General features: G+C 36.4%; 1 protein-coding gene and 1 pseudogene across 1 annotated transcript; one reads left to right on the forward strand and one right to left on the reverse strand.

Moving 5' to 3' along the window:
- Positions 1 to 182: 182 nt before the first annotated feature.
- On the reverse strand, positions 183 to 5,363 carry LOC130936470 (mRNA cap guanine-N7 methyltransferase 1-like). The gene is made up of 14 exons (XM_057866541.1): positions 5,075 to 5,363; positions 4,795 to 4,969; positions 4,385 to 4,524; positions 4,220 to 4,288; positions 4,054 to 4,125; positions 3,351 to 3,452; positions 2,665 to 2,721; positions 2,144 to 2,282; positions 1,491 to 1,555; positions 1,349 to 1,399; positions 1,063 to 1,125; positions 783 to 906; positions 611 to 672; positions 183 to 536 (listed from the first exon to the last, which is right to left on the reverse strand). The coding sequence occupies exons 2-14, from the start codon at positions 4,961 to 4,963 to the stop codon at positions 441 to 443; spliced, it is 1,209 nt and encodes a 402-aa protein (XP_057722524.1). The 5' UTR covers positions 4,964 to 4,969; positions 5,075 to 5,363; the 3' UTR covers positions 183 to 440.
- Positions 5,161 to 11,648, forward strand: LOC130933885 (uncharacterized; annotated as a pseudogene).
- Positions 11,649 to 20,355: the final 8,707 nt, after the last annotated feature.

Genomic DNA, 20,355 nt, shown 5'->3' on the forward strand with positions numbered 1-20,355 from the left:
CAGAGGAAGACCTAAGAAGACTATCCATGAAGTGGTCAAACGAAATCTACATGTAAACGGTCTCTCTGTAGACATGATACATGACAGAGCACAATGGCGTCGTTTGATTCATGTAGCCGACCCCACTTAGTGGGACAAGGCTTTGTTGTTGTTGTTGTATTAACCGGGGGGGGATGATTCCCTAGGAAAACCAGTGAATTTGTGAAAGTTAGGCTCTCTTACAGAATGTATTAAAGATACTGAGGCCAATGAAGTTGATCGAATTATTTATAGTGGACCTACAAAATACATCTATTTGACTATTTCATTTAACATAAAAATCTGCCGAAGCTCAAGATTGTGAGATCAAACCAGCAGTAGTTAACACGGGAACAGGCAGGCAGCTCCAAGTCCTGTACTGTTTGATTGCATTCAATAATCCAGCCGGTGTTCTGATACTGCTAATGACTGCTAATGTACATTATGTCTTGCTCTGAGATATGCATCAGTCCCCGCTCTCTTTGGCCACTAACTTGGGTTCTTTCTGGTTGGTCTCGCTGTAACCATTTTTACAATAAGTTGGCAACGGCGTCATTATCAATAATAAAAACATAATAACTTAGTCACTGACCTTTCTCAACACAAACGACATGTATAAATAAGCAGCTTCCCATTCATCGGCTGATAGTGTACCTGACATGGAAACAAAACATATTCTCTATTGTCAGCAGCACACTGAAAATTTATGTCCAATGATTATCATTGGAACTAATAAAACAAACAGCACTGGCACAAAGCCTTACTCTTGTCTTGGTTGCCATCACCCAATGCACCAAGTCTTTGCATGAGCTCCACAAATTCAGGTTTTTTCAGATACTCATGCACAAATTCATGAGAGTTCTTTGCAAAAATGAGCTCAAAATCATACTGTGAACAATAAATTTAAATTAGCATCCTTAGTAGCATGAACTCTTATAATCCAATGCTTACTACTAAGAAACTAGAAATATTCATTTTCATTGGTCAGGACTGCAATGGGGTGCATGGTTCTCCTTAACATTTAAGCTTTTTTGGCAGTGGTACCTCTTCAGCTAATGACTTGAATACATGAAAGGGGACAATCCATTCAGGACAATCAACAGCATCCTGCAAGAAGAGATCACATCTTAAATAATAAAATTCGTATTAACAGTGTCCCAGGGTTAAAGGGCTTTAAATATAAGTATATAACCCATATGCCATGAAAGATAAACCTATTAAGTCATACATCTAAGGATAGCTTGACAAGTAAACTTAGAATCAGTCTTGGGTTATCAGAAAACATCTATTTGATACAAAAGTAAAGGAGCAGATTTAAGAGAAATGATACCTCTAAATGGAAGGTATATTTTATTCCAAAGGGGCTGGAAGATTTGAATTTCTGCATCACACAGGAGCAGTCCAGGTTTGAAGTAAAATTCACAACCATTTTTAGGAAATAATGAAGTTGTAGAATAAAGAAGCTAAATTACCTTGTCAGAAAATACTTCATCAAAACGCACCCAATATACACTATTACCAAAAGCCAGACCTTCAGCTATATAAAAACAGTTAAATGTTGAACAGAACAACAATTTTATTAAAAAGTTAATGCTAATGCAAAAGAGATAACAACACTTCAAATCAAAGTTGTTGTGATGCCCATATTAATTCAAACTATTTTATTCATCAGTTGAACTTGGAAAATTATGACAATATCAAAGGGAATCCAGGATAACAATCAACACAAAAATGTGGGGCATAATGCTATTTGGGAACAGCCCATTAAAATTTTTGTAGATAGCAAAGGAATATGATAGTGCTTCACTAATGCACTAATTTAGAAAAATAGCCCCCTATTTTCCTTCAGACATTTCACCAAACAAAGATCAGATCCCTACATGTACTCTAGTTCTGAATAAAACCTTTTCCTCAAACATATAAGGAAGCCTATGTGAACTATAAGACTTAATCGGGAACGTTAATCAATGTCCATCAAACTTATCTATTATTTCTAACACAACACACACCCCAAAAACTTATTTCAATTGCCAGTTGATTGCATGGATTAATCAATGCCACAGGAATTTATGAACAACCAAATTGATTTAGAATAATAATAACAAAAATTATAAGTGCCAAAAACCTTCTCTAAGCTTTTTGATTATCACATTGGCATCCGGCATAGTTCCAATGAAAATGCCTCCTGGGCGAAGTAAAGCTGACACATTAGCCAATGCTTGTCGGGCACGTGCCTCTGTAGACCACGAATAATGCAATGCAAACTACAGATTCATAAATTTTTTCAGATTAGACACCAACATACACTTTAATATGGAAAGAAGCTGGTTCATGCAATATTTTATTTTTTTCACAGATGCATATTTACATCAAATACTGCTATCCTAACTTCTTATATTTGTTACTAATTATTTCATAAAATTGCTTTATTTATGTACAATCCAATGTAGTATTCAATATGCATTCTTGCTTTCGTGCAACATATTAAAAATTTGTATATGTATGAACGAATCAGGTAGGTGGGCGGGATGGCGTGTGTAAACAAGTCAATATTATGCATAAGAGCAAAAGTAGCTAGTTACAAAGAGAAGCCACTTCAACAGATATATTGATGGAGTGCTTATTTCTCAAAGGTGCATCATTCACCTGGCAACTGCAAATATCAAAAGGAGCATCATCTACAAGAACTTTGTCCAACCGAACCTGAAATAAGATGACATAAGCAATGAAAACTAATTCAGCTTTCAGAAAAAATTAATAAATAAAATATGAAAAGGGACCCAAATTGATATGAAAGGCAATGATCATAATATTAGTTTCTATACGATAAAATTAACCTAAAAAGAGTTTACTTAATATGATCAGAACCATTCTGTGATGTTCTTGTTCATCTGAAGAAATGTGATGACACATAAGTTTAAAGAATGAAACAGCTTGAACAAGAAGAAGTAGCTGTATTTAACTTAAGGATTTGATAACATATGTTTTATGCCAGAAGAAAGCAACAAAAAGAGAGAATATAAAAGTCACTTGATGGAGACATATAAATTAAATAAGTGTCAATCTTCTGTTTCAACTTTTCTTAACGATCAATATGAATTGGTGTTTGAGGGGAAATAGAAAAGGTTGTGAATCTGATATTCGCCATTTTCATTCTATTATTTCCAACTCACGCCTTGAGTTTGGGTTCCTCCCATTTTGCTGGGGAACAAACCATTGATATCTGTAAGATTAAATACCTCCGAAATTTGAATTGCCCTTCAAAACATTAGTAGGTTAAAATCTTATTTTCGGGATGTTATTAAAAACATTAGTAGGCTAAAATCCATCACCTCATAACAATCTCCACATATCAGGCGAGCAGGAAACGAAAACTTTTTACGTCGCTGATGATGGTCAGCATCACCATTGTAACGTGTGCGACAGTCTTTGATCTGGACAGATTGGTGAATTCAATGAGCTGACAGTGATGACTACAAACAAACGACAGTTGGAAATAACTTGACACATAAGGCATACAATGTTTCACAATGAGTCCGAGAACAAGAAGGACTTGAGCTATTAAATATAGCTCATCACCTGGAATGGAAGGAAATATAAAACTGCAATGACAATTTCACTACTACTAGCAAAGATATGAAACTGCTATCAGTTTATAGTTAAAAATATAAAAAGTGAAGCTTGACTTGTAACTAGAACAAATAAGTGACCAAATGTTAAGAAAAATTTTACGGTCTAAGTTTACTGCCACACAAGCACATAACATGCCAAAAGCAAAACTCTTTAAATGCACTTGTGTCGAAATTCAAATCATGATGGGGATATGTGTACTCAAAAAGAAGACTTAATATTATTTTGCAGAAAATAAAGACCACTTATCAACAAGAGGGACCACTTATCAACAAGAGATGTATGCATAACAACTATCCAGAGCTTATTTCAATAATAGTGTTCAAAAAGGACTTATTACCACGTATCAGTATAATTAATCGGAAATGATAACGCAAACCAAAGCAGAAAATTTTGAACACTTACTGAGCCTTCAGCGATGTCGATACCAACATAATATCCAATTTTGGCCTTGTCCCATTTGATAAGATCCCCACCCTGGTAAACATGTATGAAATGGGGGGAAAATGCTCAGCTAAAAACCTGGGAATAACTTCTACTATAATAAACAGCTGCCAAAAACCACTGACACCTTGCCACAGGCGAGGTCAAGGACTGCATCTCCTTGATGAGCATAAAGCTGAATTAAGACACTCTTAATCTGTTCAATAACAAAATTACCCAGATAATAATAAAAAGAATCATATAATATTCTTACTGTAACAAACTATTCATTATTGCAAAATACAACATATACCCAATTGTTGAGTTTCTTCAAATGAATTATAGGACTAGCCTCCCGTTCTTCTAGAGTCTGGTTGGATCTAGCGCTGTAATGATCAGCTACTTTCTGAGCAAAAATCTTTGTGGTTTCATCCTCCAGAAACTGTGCATCACCTAAATAGAAAGCCAAAAAGTGAAAATGAAATAAGCACAAGAACAGTAAGTTTTCTACAAGAAAAATAGGTATGCTCCGTTATACATACCAATGAACTTTCCACAACAAAACGCTAGAAAGCAACAAAATGAATAAACATTCTACTGCGATATTCACAAAGCTCGAAAGAAAGCAAAACAATAAGAACAAATGAAGAACAAAGGTCAACTGCTGATTACTTGCTATCATCATTCAATTGGAGTGCTAAAGGTCAACTGCTGATTACTTACACTCACTATTTGATGCTTCCTCTTTCCCAGCGGGGATTTCAGTCATAGAGCCACTTGGCCATGAGAACTTGCGCTTTTTAGACATCTGGGATGCATAGTGCTCTTCTTGCTCATACACTGTATCTGCGATTCTAATTGACCTTGAAGCTTTGCCTTTTTTGCTTGCCATAACACTCTGCACCCAAAAAAAATGTTACAAAATTCATACTAATAATTCATATACCGTGTTCAACTAAATACAATGAAACAAAACCAACGGAGAAAGAAAAGAATCGAAGACCTAGATCAGCGAGTGACGGTGGGGGGGCGCTGAATTCGCAGAGGCAGATCGAGCGGCGGCGGCGGCGTCCCCTTAGCTACTCACAAATGCGAACGCAGACGACGCTCGGCGACGTTTATGTTGACCATGAGAGGTTGTGGAGACTAGTGGTGGGGGTGGGGGTGAGGGTGGCGGTTTTGCGTTGCGCTGTTGCACAGTCACAGCGAAAAGAGCATGGGCTGAGATGCCCAAGTTTCAGGCTCGGCGGTCCCGGAAAAAAGAAAAAGAAAGGTCTGTTCTTTTTCTCACTGATATATTTTAAATTACCGATAGAATTGTTTAAATTATAATTAATAAATATAATATAATTTTATATTTATAACATATATTTTAAGGAAAAAACATTCGCTATAAAATTTAGATATAGAAGTGAAATGAGAGATATATTTTAACATTATAATTTTTAGTGTTTTTTAAAATTATAGAAGATCTAATTTTTGGGTATGTCTAAAACGAGCTCAACTATTATGTGCTTATTGAATGAGCCACACTTATATAGGCCATTAGATGTTATTAGATGAAAATTAAAGGATAATATAAAACAAGAGCATTGATGGACTCTAATAAATATAGAATATCCTAGTACATAAATAAATACTTTAAATGACAATACTTTAATACACAATACTTTAAACGACAACAAAATTTTTTTATTTTTAAATAATTAAATATAAAATATATGAGTATTTTTTATTTATTAAAATTAATTATTGCAAAAAATTTTATAATATTAAAAAATTATATTAAAATAATATTTTAAAATATAACTAACATAAAAATATAAAATAATTAAAATTTTATTTTATATTACTTGACAAATAATTAGATTATTATATTTAAAATTTATTAACTAACTAAATTTATTAAATATATTATTATATAATATAATTTTTTATAAAAATATTTTAAAAATATAATTTATTTAAAATATTATATATAATACATGAAAATATTAACTTTTTTATTTTTTTCAATTTTTTTTAGAAAAATATAATAAATAATATAATTTTAAATACATACCTAAATAAAAAAGTTAATATTTTTATGTATTTTATATAACTTTTTAAATAAATTTTACTTTTACAAATATTTTGATAAAAAAATTATATGATATAATAATATATTTAATAAAATAATTAATTAATAAATTTTAAATATAATAATCTAATTATTTGTCAAGTAATATAAAATAAATTTTAATTATTTTATATTTTATATTATAGCTTAAAATATCATTTTAATATTATAAAAAAATTTGCATAATAATTAATCTTAATGAATAAAAAAATTTATATTTTTTGTATTTATTTAATTTATATTTTTTTAGAATAAAAAGTTTCTACCTTTATATAGTAAAATATGTGATAATCTTCTTAATATATATTAGGGGTGGTAAAACGGGTCGAGTCTGTCGGGCCAACCCGCCGAACTCGCTAAAAAAGGTGGGTCGGACTAGGATTTAAAACCGGTCAAATTAAAAAAATTTGCCAAACTCTCAAAATTTTTATGCAAAATTATTTTATAATATTAAAAGATTATATAAAAATGATATTTTAAATAGTTATACTATAATAGATTTAATATGTTTTCTGATTTCAATGTTATTAAATGATTATAATTATTTAATATATAAAAAAATTATTAAATAGTATATATATAGGGGTGGCAAACGGGCTTAAACCTGCCGGGTCGACCCGCGTAACCCGCCAAAAAAGGCGGACTGGGCTGGAAAATTGAGACCGCCAAATAGCAAAAGTTCGCCTAACTCGCACCGCTTAAACCACGGGCTTTGGCGGGGTGGGTGGGTTTCCCCGCCGGGCTTATTATTTTTAGCAAGGGGTATTTTTATAATTTTTTTTTGCCAAAACCCAACTTCCCCCAACCTAACTTACAAGAAAATGAAGATGAAAATTGAATGTTTTGGATTATATTTATTTTTTTTAGAGACAATATTTATAATTATGTTTTAGATTATGTTTATTTTGCTTTGGAAACAATATTTATAATTATGTTTTGGATGAAAAATTGGTTTATATTTATATTTATTAGATATTTATAATTACAAAGACTTTAATATTTGTGAATATAAAAATTATAATTTGTTTATACTTTTAGAAATTATAATAGTTAAAAGTAAAAAATAGGAGATATTTTTTATGCATTTATATATATTATTTAATAGTTAAAAGTAAAAAAAAAAAAAGAGAATATTTGGCGGACTATGCCTGCCGTTAGGCGGGGAGGGCTAGGATTTTGGAACCGCCTCACTAGGCGGGGCGGGGCGGGCTTCCCCGCTTGCCACCCCTATATATATATATATATATATTACGGGTGGCAAGGCAGGCCGGCTCGCCCCAACCCGCCCCGCCTCACCTAGGCTCGCACCTTAAACGGGACGGGCCAGCCCGCCCCGCCAACTAAAGTGGGTACAGAATGCTAGTCGTTTGACTTTGTTTTTTATTTTGAAAAATAAAATTAATTAAAATTAACTAAAAAATAATAATTAAACAATTAATTACAAATTAAAAATAGTCAAATTATAATATAACTTTTTATTATTTTTTTTAAAATTTTCAACTTCAATAAATTTGTTTAAAATAATATTTGTCAATAGAACCATCTTTATTTTAAAAAATAAGTCACATAATTTGAACATATATACGAAATTATAAAATAAAATAAATAAAGTCACATAATTAGAAGTTAGAACATATATACATAATTTAGCGAATTTTTTTAATTTGACAGGTTTCAAATTCTAACCCAACCCACATTTTTTAGCGAGTTCGGCGGGTCGGCCCGACAAATTCGACCCGTTTTACCACCCCTAATATATATAAAAGAAGATTATCACATATTTTATTATATAAAGATAAAAAATTTTTATTTTAAAAAATATAAAATATAAATACAAAAAATATAAGTTTTTTTATTCATTAAGATTAATTATTATATACAAATTTTTTTATAATATTAAAATGATATTTTAAACTACAATATAAAAATATAAAATAAATAAAATTTATTTTATATTACTTGACAAATAATTAGTTTATTATATTTAAAATTTATTAACTAATTACTTTGTTAAATATATTATTATATAATATAATTTTTTATCAAAATATTTGTAAAAGTAAATTTTATTTATAACGTTATATATAATACATGAAAATATTAATTTTTTTATTTAGGTATGTTTTTAAATTATATTATTTATTTTGTTTTTCTAAAAAAATTAAAAAATAAAAAATAATATTTTCATGTATTATATATAATATTTTAAATAAATTATTTTTTAAAATATTTTTATAAAAAATTATATTATATAATAATATCTTTAATAAAAGTAGTTAGTTAATAAATTTTGAATATAATAATCTAATTATTTATCAAGTAATATAAAATAAATTTGAATGATTTTATAGTTTTATGTTACTATTTAAAATATTATTTTAATATAATTTTTTAATATTATAAAAAAATTTTGCATAATAATTAATTTTATTAAATAAAAAATACTCATATATTTTATATTTATATATTTTATATTTAGTTATTTAAGAATAAAAAATTTTGTTGTCGTTTAAAGTATTGTGTATTAAAGTATTGCTATTTAAAGCATTTATTTATGTACTAGGATATTCTATATTTATTAGAGTCTATCAATGCTCTTGTTTTATATTAGCCTTCGATTTTCATCTAATAAAATCTAATGACCTATATAAATGTGGCTCATTCAATAAGCACATAATGCTTGAGCTCGTTTTAGACATACATTCCCTAAATTAAATCATCCCACATTTTAAAAAAAATAAAAATATCATAGCAGTTCACAATTCAAAAAAATACCATTGTTAATCCAATACTAAAAATAAAAATGTGAAAAACATTATATATACTACAAAATATCTTGATCTAATAGTTGTTAGGCTACTGAATAGGTTTTGGGTCTCCGATTCAAACCAAAGAGAAGCCTCTTTTTAATAATTTTTAGGTTTAATTACTTTGTAGGTCTTTATAATTTCACATAATTTTCAATCAGGTCTTTATATATTTTTTGTGAGTAAACTACCATTTTTATTTATAAAAATTAAAAATGCTAACATATCTACTCATAAAAAATAAAATTTACCATTTTTATCCATAAAAGATTGACTTTCGCAAACAAAATTACCCAAACCCTAAATAATTATATAAAATTCCCAAACTATCCTTGGTGAGCCTCATCCTCTTCAATTCTTCATCTATAGCCATGAACCACCACTGCCGCAGCACCATCCCCTTTTCTACTCTCTCTCTCTCTCTCTCACACTCACTCACCAGTTGTGTTCTTTCTCCTCCATCTTTTTCAATCATCCTCTTCTTCTCCTAGCGATGCATCTTCATCATCTTTTCCTTTTAGTGTCGCCAAAATCGAATTAATGTTCTATGTTATTTGCAAAGAAAATGGTGATCTGGAATCTAAGAAATTGACAATTTTAGTGAAGATTCTAAGAAATTAGGGTTTTATTTTGAATCTATGCATGTTCTATTCTTTGATTTGATCTGAGTTTGTTCTTTTTTGTGATTTTGAATAGGTAATGACGGGGCTATGTTAATGCTCAAGAGGTGAGAGAGAGAAAAAATGAGAGAGAGAGAGAGAGAGAGAGAGAGAGAGAGAGAGAGAGAGAGAGAGAAGGAAGATGATGCTACGGTAGTGGTGGTTCACGGTTGACAAATGTGCTTCATATAGTGAGTGAATGAGTTGACAAAAGAGAAGGGGGAATGGAGAGTTGTGACACAGGGAGAGAGCTATAGACGAATAATTAAATAGGATGAGACTCACCAATGGTAGTTTGAGAATTTTATATAATTATTAAGGGTTTGGGTAATTTTGCTTGCGAAAGTCAATCTTTTATGGATACAAATAGTATTTTTTATCTTCTATGAATAGATATGTCAGCGTTTTCAACTTTTATGGGTAGAAATGGTAGTTTACTCTTTTTTTGCAACTGAGTCCTTATACGTTAATTTTTTTTCTTAATTTAGTTCTTACCATGACAAATCCGTTTAAAATAATAGAATATTCTGTTAAAAAATTGAATATTCTCGTAATTGTGTTAGAATATGTAATTAAGATCTCCTCCATTTTTTTAAAAATACCAATAGTACCATTTGCATTTTCGTCCCTCAAAATTAGAGAACCCTAACCAGCCCTAAATTAGTTTCCTAAGTTCCGAATTGGGTTTCTCCTCTGTTGCACTCTGCTGCCGTCTTAGGTGGCATTGTCCTTGTCCGTCGCTGGGTGGTGCTCATCCACCTTGCCCATTGCATTACCCCGCCTTGTCTCACTGTGCCTCGCCGCGCCGCACCTCACCTCGAATCATCGTTGTTCGACTCTGTCTTGCTTTTTAGATTGGCTCTGCAATAACGTGTGACTGCTAAGACAGAAGAAAAAAATATTGGAGTTGCTATTTTTTCGATGGAGTGAGCATCATAAAAGACTAAGCAATTTTATATGGCTATTTCTTATTTTCAGATATTTTATGACAAATCTTGAAGTAACACTAACCATTGAAGATGTGAAGCTTCTCATGACAAATCTTTTTTGTTACTTCATGCCTTAATATCTGATATCATATCATGTTATGTGATGCTTTGCAGGTTATTTTTAATTTTGGTCTAAGTGTCCATATTCACATTTTATTGAGATGAATATAAGTTTCTATTCATGTGCCTTGTAGTTTTGAGGCAAGCTGAGAACTAGATGTTTCTTGCTAATTATAGGATTTTAGGTAGACATATGAATTTTTCTTTGATCATTTTTTGTTTTTCTTTGATTGAATGTGGCATGCATTTTTTCAGGACTAAAGCAGAGCCTCCAATATACTATTTGCCTAAGAAGCCCTTGGAGAAAGATACTGAGTCAATTGAAAAATGCAAAAAAGAGGTTTGATCTTTTGAACTTGAGAAAACAGGTGTCAAACTTACACATTTCCCCTCCCTTTTTTTGCTAAGGCTTCATATTGTATATATTTAAGTTTTGACAATTATAAGCATCACAGTTTAGCATTAAGCCACCCAAATCTTAATTGAATCTCAAAACATATAATTAATATTTTATTCATGTGATATCTTTCTTTTAAATTTGCAGGATTTCTTAGCATGGAAGAATGTTAAAAGAGGGGAAGCCTCTAAGTATCAGAAACAGGTTGGAAAGCAGTATCTTGCCAATATTTTGAAGGAGCTAGAGAGATGGCAGAATATATGGAATGTAAAGAAAGCAAACAATGATCAGAATTTGCAGGAGACTATGGACAAAGAGTTGGACACACATAGGCTTGAGCATGGTCCCAAGAAAAGAAAAATCTCAGGTGGAAGCACCAATGACGATCACGATGATATGGAAGATATAAATGTTGGCGAGGATGACATGATGGATGTCAAATTAAAGGATGATTCTGGGAGAAGGGTTGAGGAAGCAATTGAAACAGAAGCGGATAACAACAATGCAGATTTTGCAACTGATGCTGATAATGTTGAGAAGCAGTGATGGCTAGCCAGAGTTGTCTACTTTAGAGGAATTTGAGATATTCGTGTTTAGCAGTAATTTTTTTCTTAGCTACATATGAAAAAAACTTGTTGCCTTTCTATTTTCTTAATATTTTTTGTATTTTCTGTATTAGAATATAAATATTGTTCATACCCTGTCTCAATATTATGGCCCAGGTCCAAGTAAGCCAAAAAGGCCAAATCTTGGATTGCGCCTTTACCACCTATCCGACCTCCCCAAAGAGATTGGGCACGATATAAGCTCCTCCCCAAAGAGGTCGAGTTCGACATTAGCTAACAGATAAACACTTATTGAAATAAGTAACTGCCCCCTAAAATCTCTCATCCACTTCTAGAAGAGATATCTCAACAACCCTAAGATAAAGGGACGGTTATCCACCTTCAGAAGTGGAACTATTCCAACGGTGGTTATTGGACCATCACCTATAAATACACTAACACACTCAGGTAAAACTAAGTTCCAATACACTCAAAACCTGCATACCTCCTTGCTAACTTAGGCATCGGAGTGTCTTTGCAGGTACCACCCCCCATACTTTCACGTACACCACTTGGACGGCGGCTCTCAGGCGCAAACCAAGTCGGAGACCATCCTCCTTTAGCGTTTGGGCTTCTCATTCAATCCCAACCCTCCTATTCCAGGTTACCCACGTAACATTGACGCTGTTATCGGGGACCTGGAAAAATAACTCACAATGGCAGATGACCAGAAAGAGGACGGACATACTGCATTGGAGTCTAAGCAAGAGCAGCAAGATGCAGTTAACAACGACAGGGCAATAATCTCTCTGTAGGGAGCAGACAGACAACACAGAGAAGGTCCCTCAGGCGTGCAAGATCTAAGAAGAATCCCCTCTGAAGTGCATGAACCAGAGAAGGAGGGGTAACCTCACGCTGCCGATCTCATAGTGCTGCTCCACAGCCACCAAGGACGGCTAGAACAGTTGGAACAAGAACTGGAATGATAGCGAGAAGCGGAGATAAACTTAAGGAGAGAGGTTGAGCGATGAAAAAAGCTTGAAGAAAAGCTCTTAAGATTAGAATCCAATCTCCGAGGTAGGGGCTCTCGCACTGACCGAGAAGATACCCCATTAGGGGGAGAAGATCCGTTCAGTGAAGACATCATGAGGGCAAAAGTTCTCAGGAACTTCAAAAGCCTTGATATGAATCTGTATGACAGGACTACTGACCCAAAGCATCACCTGAGCAACTTCAAAAGTCAGATGTACCTAGTTAATGCCTCTGATGCTACCCGCTGTAAAGCCTTTCCAACGACTTTGACAAAAACAGCGATGAAATGGTTCGATAGCCTCCCCCCAAGGTCGGTCACTAGCTTCGACGACCTCGCGCGAAAGTTCCTTATGTGATTTTCAATTCAAAAGGACAAAGTCAAGCACGCGCCTAGTCTCCTGGTAGTAAAACAGGAGATTAGAGAACCCCTGAGAGATTACATGGAGAGGTTCAACAAGGCATGCTTGGAAATTCAAGACCTGCCTACAGAAGCAGTAATCATGGGCCTAGTAAATGGACTCCGAGAAGGCCCCTTCTCTCAGTCCATCTCGAAAAGGCATCTGACTTCTTTGAGTGATGTGCAAGAAAGAGCTGAAAAGTACATCAATATGGAGGAAAATGCCAGGCTGCGAGAACCAAGCTGGCGACCTGGGCACTCTCACCCATCAAAGAAATAGGAAAAGGAGCCCAAGAGAAAAAGGAAGTCAGGCCTGAAAGGCCCAGGAGATATCATTTTTATACTCCTCTGCGAGTTTCCTTAGTCGACATTTACAGGAAAATTTGTCACACTAAAAAGCTACCCCCCTCGACCCATCAAAAACAAAAAGGGGAGAAGTCGTAGCGAATACTGTGAATACCATAAGCTGTATGGCCATTCATCCAATGATTGTTATGACTTAAAAAATGTTATAGAAAAGCTGGCCAGGGAAGGTCGGCTGGACAGATATCTCATGGAAAGATCGGACAACCATGGAAAAAGAAAACGAGATGAGGAAGATCGAAGAGACCCACCACCACGGACCCCGGAACAACACATACACACGATCTCGGGAGGGTTCGCCATAGGAGGACTCACAAAATCATCTCGTAAAAGGCATATGAAGGAAGTTTATCAGGTCAGAAGTGAACTACCCGACCTCCCCACCATCTGTTTTACCAAAGAAGATGGGCAGGGTATTGCCCCCAAACATGACGATCCGGTGGTAATTACCATGATTCTCGCCAACGCTCATCTACACAGAACTCTGGTGGATCAGGGGAGTTCGGCAGATATCCTGTTCAAACCAGCATTTGACAAGCTGAGATTGGATGAAAAGGAGTTAAGGGCATACCCTGACACCCTCTACGGACTAAGGGATACACCAATAAAACCACTGGGATTCATACCCCTACATACCACTTTTGGAAAGGGGATGAAATCCAAAACTCTAAGCATCAACTTTATTATCGTCGATGTGGGCTCGACCTATAATTCCTCAATAGGTAGAACGACCCTAAATTGGCTTGGAACAGTGGTATCCACCCCCTACCTTTGCATGAAATTTTCAACACCAGAGGGAATATCAACTATCAAGGGAGATCAGAAGCTGGCGAGAAAATGCTACAACAAAAGCCTAAACCTAAGAGGTAAAGGCAAAGAGGTTAACACCATTGAGCTCGAAGGCATTCGAGCTAAAGAAGAATTGCGACCACAGCCCAGAGGGAAAACTAAAGAGGTACAGATCGGACAAGAGGATGGAAAAAATACCAACATAGGTGCCAATTTAAAAGGAGATTTGAAGCAGAAGCTGGTAAGGCTCCTACAAAAAAATTCCGACCTCTTCACTTGGAAAGCCTCCGATATGCCTAGGATAGATCCCGAGCTCATGGTGCACAAATTGTCAGTATACCCAGGATCTCGACCTGTTCATGAGAGAAGGCAGAAGCTCAATCCTGAACGGGCTCAAGTTCTCTCTTGAACGGGCTCAGGTATTCAAAGAACAAATACAAGCCCTCTTAGAGGCCGGCTTCATCAGAGAGGTCAAATATCCGGCCTGGCTGGAAAACATAGTGCTAGTCAAGAAGCAGAACGGCAAGTGGAGGATGTGTGTCGACTACACCGACTTGAATAAGACATGTCTAAAAGACCCATATCCTCTTCCAAATATTGATACCTGTTCTGAGGGTTACCTGAAACTGTAGGTCGATCTCGGAAGAGATCTTCTGTACTGGTCGGAGCTGTTGTGTTCGATTTGTGGGACTTGGTGATGGTGCTGATCCTTCGTCACCGGAGGGTGGTGGTACCTGCAAGGGACTCCGATGCTTAAGTTAGCAAGGGTATTAAGCAGGTTTTTTGTAAAATCAGAGTATGAGTTATACCTGGGTGCTCTAGTGTATTTATAATGGTGTAGAGTGACCTTTGCAGATAATATAAGTTAGTTATCTTATCTTATCTTACTCGGGCTGCCTTTGAATTTGGGTCGTGTTCCTCTATTTGGGCCCTTCGTTGGGCTTTCCTGGTAATTTGGCCGAGCTCTTTGAGAAGAGGTCGGGTAGCTTAACCTGAGGAGGTCGGTCGTCTCGTTGCTAATCATCTCGGGTCGGACAGCTCGACCGAGGGTATGAACAGTGCCCCTGCTCGAGCTCGGTCTTTCTTTTGAGATTGAGTCTTAGTTTTAGAACTTCGATCCTTCTCTGGTGAAGCCGAACTCGAGCATTTTGTCGACTTCTTCTTTGTAGAGTTCTCCTTTGAATGCGGAATGTTTTCTTTTGCTTCTTCTTCAAAAGCGCGCACTTTTGCATTAGCACTTTTAGCCTTGGGAATAGGCGAGGGTTTAGTACCCTCATTAATTGGTTTTTAATTGTGCCGTTTCTCTTAGCCTCTCCATTTTGAATTTTTACTTTTCAGAAAAAATGGTTTCTCTTCTCCGTAACTTCCATTTTCTTTCTCTCTTTCTGTTTTTGCCTGAAGTTTGCAGTTTTTGCTTTTCTTCCTGCGATGCTGCTTGGCGATTATTTAGTGCTTTCCTTATTGTGAAAGGGCGACTCCTGATTCCATTTCCTACCTTCAATTTCGTCGAAGCTTTCGGCTTTCCTAGGTTGGTTCTTCCTTCCGCTTTTTTCGTTGCTTTGCATTCGGTTTTTGGTAAAGTTTGATTTTGCTGTGATGCATGTTGTCACTGAGGCTTTTGAAAGATTGTTCCTTTGATGTCTTTTCTCCATGTTGGTAAATGTGATGACTTTGGGTATGAATAGTAACTTTGCTGATGAACCTTTGTAGAAAGTAACGATTTTTGATGCCTCGTTTAGATTTTGTGTCATTTGCCCGTTTGAGGGGGCTTGTTTCTCTGAAAAAGGTTTCGTTTTTGATGACTTCTTCTTGATACGTTTTGCTGCTTGGTAGTTTCGTTTGCTGATAAGCTGATACTGTGAATTTGGAGGGTAGTTATTTTGATGACTTTATTTGATCTGTAGCTTTCTGGGGTAATGACTTTCTTTTCTTCTCAGGATGTCACTTTTTGAGAGAGGGCTTTTCTTTGTCTTTGCTGAGAGTTTTGTTGGGATGTTAGTCTTGTAGGTTTTCCTGAGTCCTTGTTCTGTTAACTGCCTCCAAAGGATGCCCCTGGATCTTTTTGGTGTAGGTTCTGGGGTTTCTTTTTGTTGCCTGTACTGCGCTAGATTATATTGTCCGAGTTGTTTTGCTTTTGTCCGAGATGTTTTTGAGTAATCCAATCTTCTTTTCTTGTTGTAGGATTAGTTGACCTCATGTCTTCTCACAAAAATATTGTTGAGACATCTTCCCAAGTCCCTGAGGGCATGGCTGATTGGGTGGATTCTATGGTTCTTTTGTGTGTTTCGTTGGTTGACTCAGAGTTTTGTCAACAACTTAGGCAATTTCATAGGGTTTGTGGTAATGGTAGTGATGAGAAGAACTATGAGCTCGTATCTCCAACTTCTGAGGAAAAGGTCTGTTTTTCTACCCGAATTGCTGGAGAGCGCCCCTTTTTCTATGCATATGACTTCTTTTTTAGTCAAATGAATATTACCCTTCCTTTTACCCCTTTTGAGACCAACCTATTATGGTTCTGTAATGTAGCTCCATCCCAACTTCACCCCAATTCCTGGGGTTTTATAAAAATCTTTCCGTTGCTGTGTCGTGAGCTCGGTATCCCTGCTTCACAATCCCTCTTCTTTTATCTTTTCATTTTGACAAAGCCTGGGGCTGTTAAGAAGAAAGCCGCTTGGGTTTCTTTCCGAGCTTTCCAGGGGAAAAAGGTTTTCTCCATGTTTGATTAATCTTTTCGCGATTTCAAAAATTACTTTTTTAGGGTCCGAGCTGTTGAAGGAGCTCGGCCTTTTTTCTGGATGAAAATGATGAGCCCACCTTTCCCTTGGAATGGCAAAAGAATGTAATGGTATCTAAATATACGTGGGAGATGTTAGATAAGACTGAGCAAGCTTTTGTGACTGTGCTGGAAGAAAACTAGGGGCAGCCTCCCCGTCTCGACACAAAGAAATTCTTAGCAAACCCCTCTCTCCTCCGAGCTGAGCTGGGTAGTGGTCAATTCTTCTTTTGGTTTTGTTTGTTTTGTCAAGTTTATCTTCTTATAAGATATTTTCTGATTCGTAATTTGTTTTCCCGCTGTGATGTTTGTTTGCAGAGATGATTAAAATAACGAATCCATGAAGGCCTTTAAAAGGGCAAGGAAGGCTACTACAGCTCAAAACGTCTCGGCCAAGCCGGTCGGGGAGGGGTCTTCTCAGGTTTCATCGAAGCCTTTGGTTCCGAGCTCTCTTGGACCGAGGAGGATGATCCCTACTCCTCAGGTTCGTTTGGTTGATCCTTCACAAACTTCTGCTGCTACCTCTTCTCCTATCGGTGCTCCTCCTCCAAAAAGACCCCGGACTGTCGAGCCTTTTAATTTAGAGGCTCTCGACTTTGATGCTGTCGGGTTTGTTGATCAACAGATTGCTCCTTATGGTGTCATGCCTACTGATGATGTATCCATTCTTCATCATTTGGATTTTATCACTCAGAGTGGCATTAAACTAGCACACATGGGAGCAGCTTTATACCGGACCGCTCAAGATCTTCCTATCCATGCTACAAAGGCCTTTATGGAGGAGGCAAAATCAGAGTTTGACCGGATTAAGGGTTTGAAAGAGGAGCTTGAGATGAAAGTGACCAAGCTGGAGAAGGAGTTGGATGGGGAAAAGACTCGGGCTATTGGTCTGGTGGCCGCTGTGCAATTAGCTGAGGATACAGCGTTAAAACATAAGGATAGCTATGTTACCACCTATAGGGAGATGATGGATCTCAGGAACAGCTTGGAATTTGTCCGGGCCGATTATACCGAACTTCAAGGTCACCTTGTAGGCAGTGTTAATGCTGCTTATGAGAATCTGAAGGAGCAAGTTCGAGTTCTTGCGCCGGAGCTTGAACTTTCCCTTTTTAGCCTGGACAACATTGTTAGGGATGGTAAGATTGTTCCTGATGACCCTGATGATGATGATGTCGATCGTCCTTTACTGCTTGCCACCAAAACCTCTGTTGTGCCGACCTCTTTGACTCCCACTGTTAAGGTCGGTTGTCCTAAGTCGGAACCTGATTGTCACATCTTGAACCAGGATGATGGGACAGTGGATGCGGTGCCTCTTCAAACTCGTCCTCTTTCACCCCGTGTTGATGCTTGGTGCGCGAAATTGTGAACAATACTTTTTCACAACTCAAATAATCCCCGGTAATGGCTCCAAGAACTTGGTGGCTCAATACCATGGCATTACACAACTTCGCATAACTAACCAGCAAGTGCACTGGGTCGTCCAAGTAATAACCCTTACGTGAGTAAGGGTCGATCCCACGGAGATTGTTAGTATTGAAGCAAGCTATGGTCATCTTGTAAATCTTAGTCAGGCAAACTCAGATGTATATGGTGATGAACGAAAATAACATAAAAGATAAGGATAGAGATACTTATGTAATTCATTGGTAGGAACTTCAGATAAGCGCATGAAGATGCCTTCCCTTCCGTCTCTCTGCTTTCCTACTGCCTTCATCCAGCCCTTCTTACTCCTTTCCATGGCAAGCTCGTGTAGGGTCTCACTGTTGTCAGCAGCTACCTCCCATCCTCGCAGTGAAAGCTAATGTATACACTCTGTCACAGTGCTGCCAATCACCGGTGTGGTTCCCTCCCCTACCGGAATAGAATAACTCTTTTGCGTCTGTCACTAACGCCCAGTAGGTTACAGGTTTGAAGTACGTCACAGTCATTCAATCATTGAATCCTACTAAGAATACCACAGACAAGGTTAGACCTTCCGGATTCTCTTAAATGCTGCCATCAGTTCTTGCCTATACCACGAAGACTCTGATCTCACGGAATGGCTGGCTCGTTTGTCAGGCGAGCACTCGGTTGTCAGGCGATCAACCATGCATCGTGCAATCAGAAATCCAAGAGATATTCACTAAGCCTCAAATGCTTGTAGAACAAGAGTGGTTGTCAGTCACTTTGTTCATGAGTGAGAATGGTGATGGGCGTCAATCATCACCTTCATCAAGTTGAAGAACAAGTGATATCTTGGACAAAGAACAAGCGGAATTGAATGGAAGAACAATAGTAATTGCATTAATACTCGAGGTACAGCAGAGCTCCACACCTTAATCTATGGTGTGTAGAAACTCCACCGTTGAAAATACATAAGAACAAAAGTGATCATTGGTTTCGGCCCCAGAGAGGGAACCAGAAGAACCAAGATGAAAATACAATAGTAAAAGGTCCTACTTATAGAAAACTAGTAGCCTAAGGTGTACAAAGATGAGTAAATGACATAAAAATCCTCTTCCGGGCCCACTTGGTGTGTGCTTGGGCTGAGCAATGAAGCAAATTTCGTGTAGAGACTCTTCTTGGAGTTAAACGCCAGCTTTGGTGCCAGTTTGGGCGTTTAACTCCCATTTGGGTGCCAGTTCCAGCGTTTAACGCTGGGATTTCTTGAGGTGACTTTGAACGCCGGTTTGGGCCATCAAATCTTGGGCAAAGTATGGACTATCATATATTGCTGGAAAGCCCAGGATGTCTACTTTCCAACGCCGTTGAGAGCGCGCCAATTGGGCTTCTGTAGCTCCAGAAAATCCGCTTCGAGTGCAGGGAGGTCAGAATCCAACAGCATCTGCAGTCCTTTTTGGTCTCTGGATCAGATTTTTGCTCAGGTCCCTCAATTTCAGCCAGAAAATACCTGAAATCACAGAAAAACACACAAACTCATAGTAAAGTCCAGAAAAGTGAATTTTAACTAAAAACTAATAAAAATATACTAAAAACTAACTAGATCATACTAAAAAACATACTAAAAACAATGCCAAAAAGTATACAAATCATCCGCTCATCACAACACCAAACTTAAATTGTTGCTTGTCCCCAAGCAACTGAAAATCAAATAAGATAAAAGGAAGAGAATATGCAATGAATTCCAAAAACATCTGTGAAGATCAGTATTAATTAGATGAGCGGGGCTTTTAACTTTTTGCCTCTGAACAGTTTTGGCATCTCAATCTATCCTTTGAAATTCAGAATGGTTGGCTTCTTTAGGAACTTAGAATCCAGACAGTGTTAATGATTCTCCTAGTAAAGTATGATGATTCTTGAACATAGCTATTTATTGAGTCTTGGCTGTGGCCCAAAGCACTCTGTCTTTCCAGT

This window comes from Arachis stenosperma, chromosome 6 (genome assembly GCF_014773155.1).
Source record: "Arachis stenosperma cultivar V10309 chromosome 6, arast.V10309.gnm1.PFL2, whole genome shotgun sequence".
Classification (NCBI taxonomy): Eukaryota; Viridiplantae; Streptophyta; class Magnoliopsida; order Fabales; family Fabaceae; genus Arachis; species Arachis stenosperma.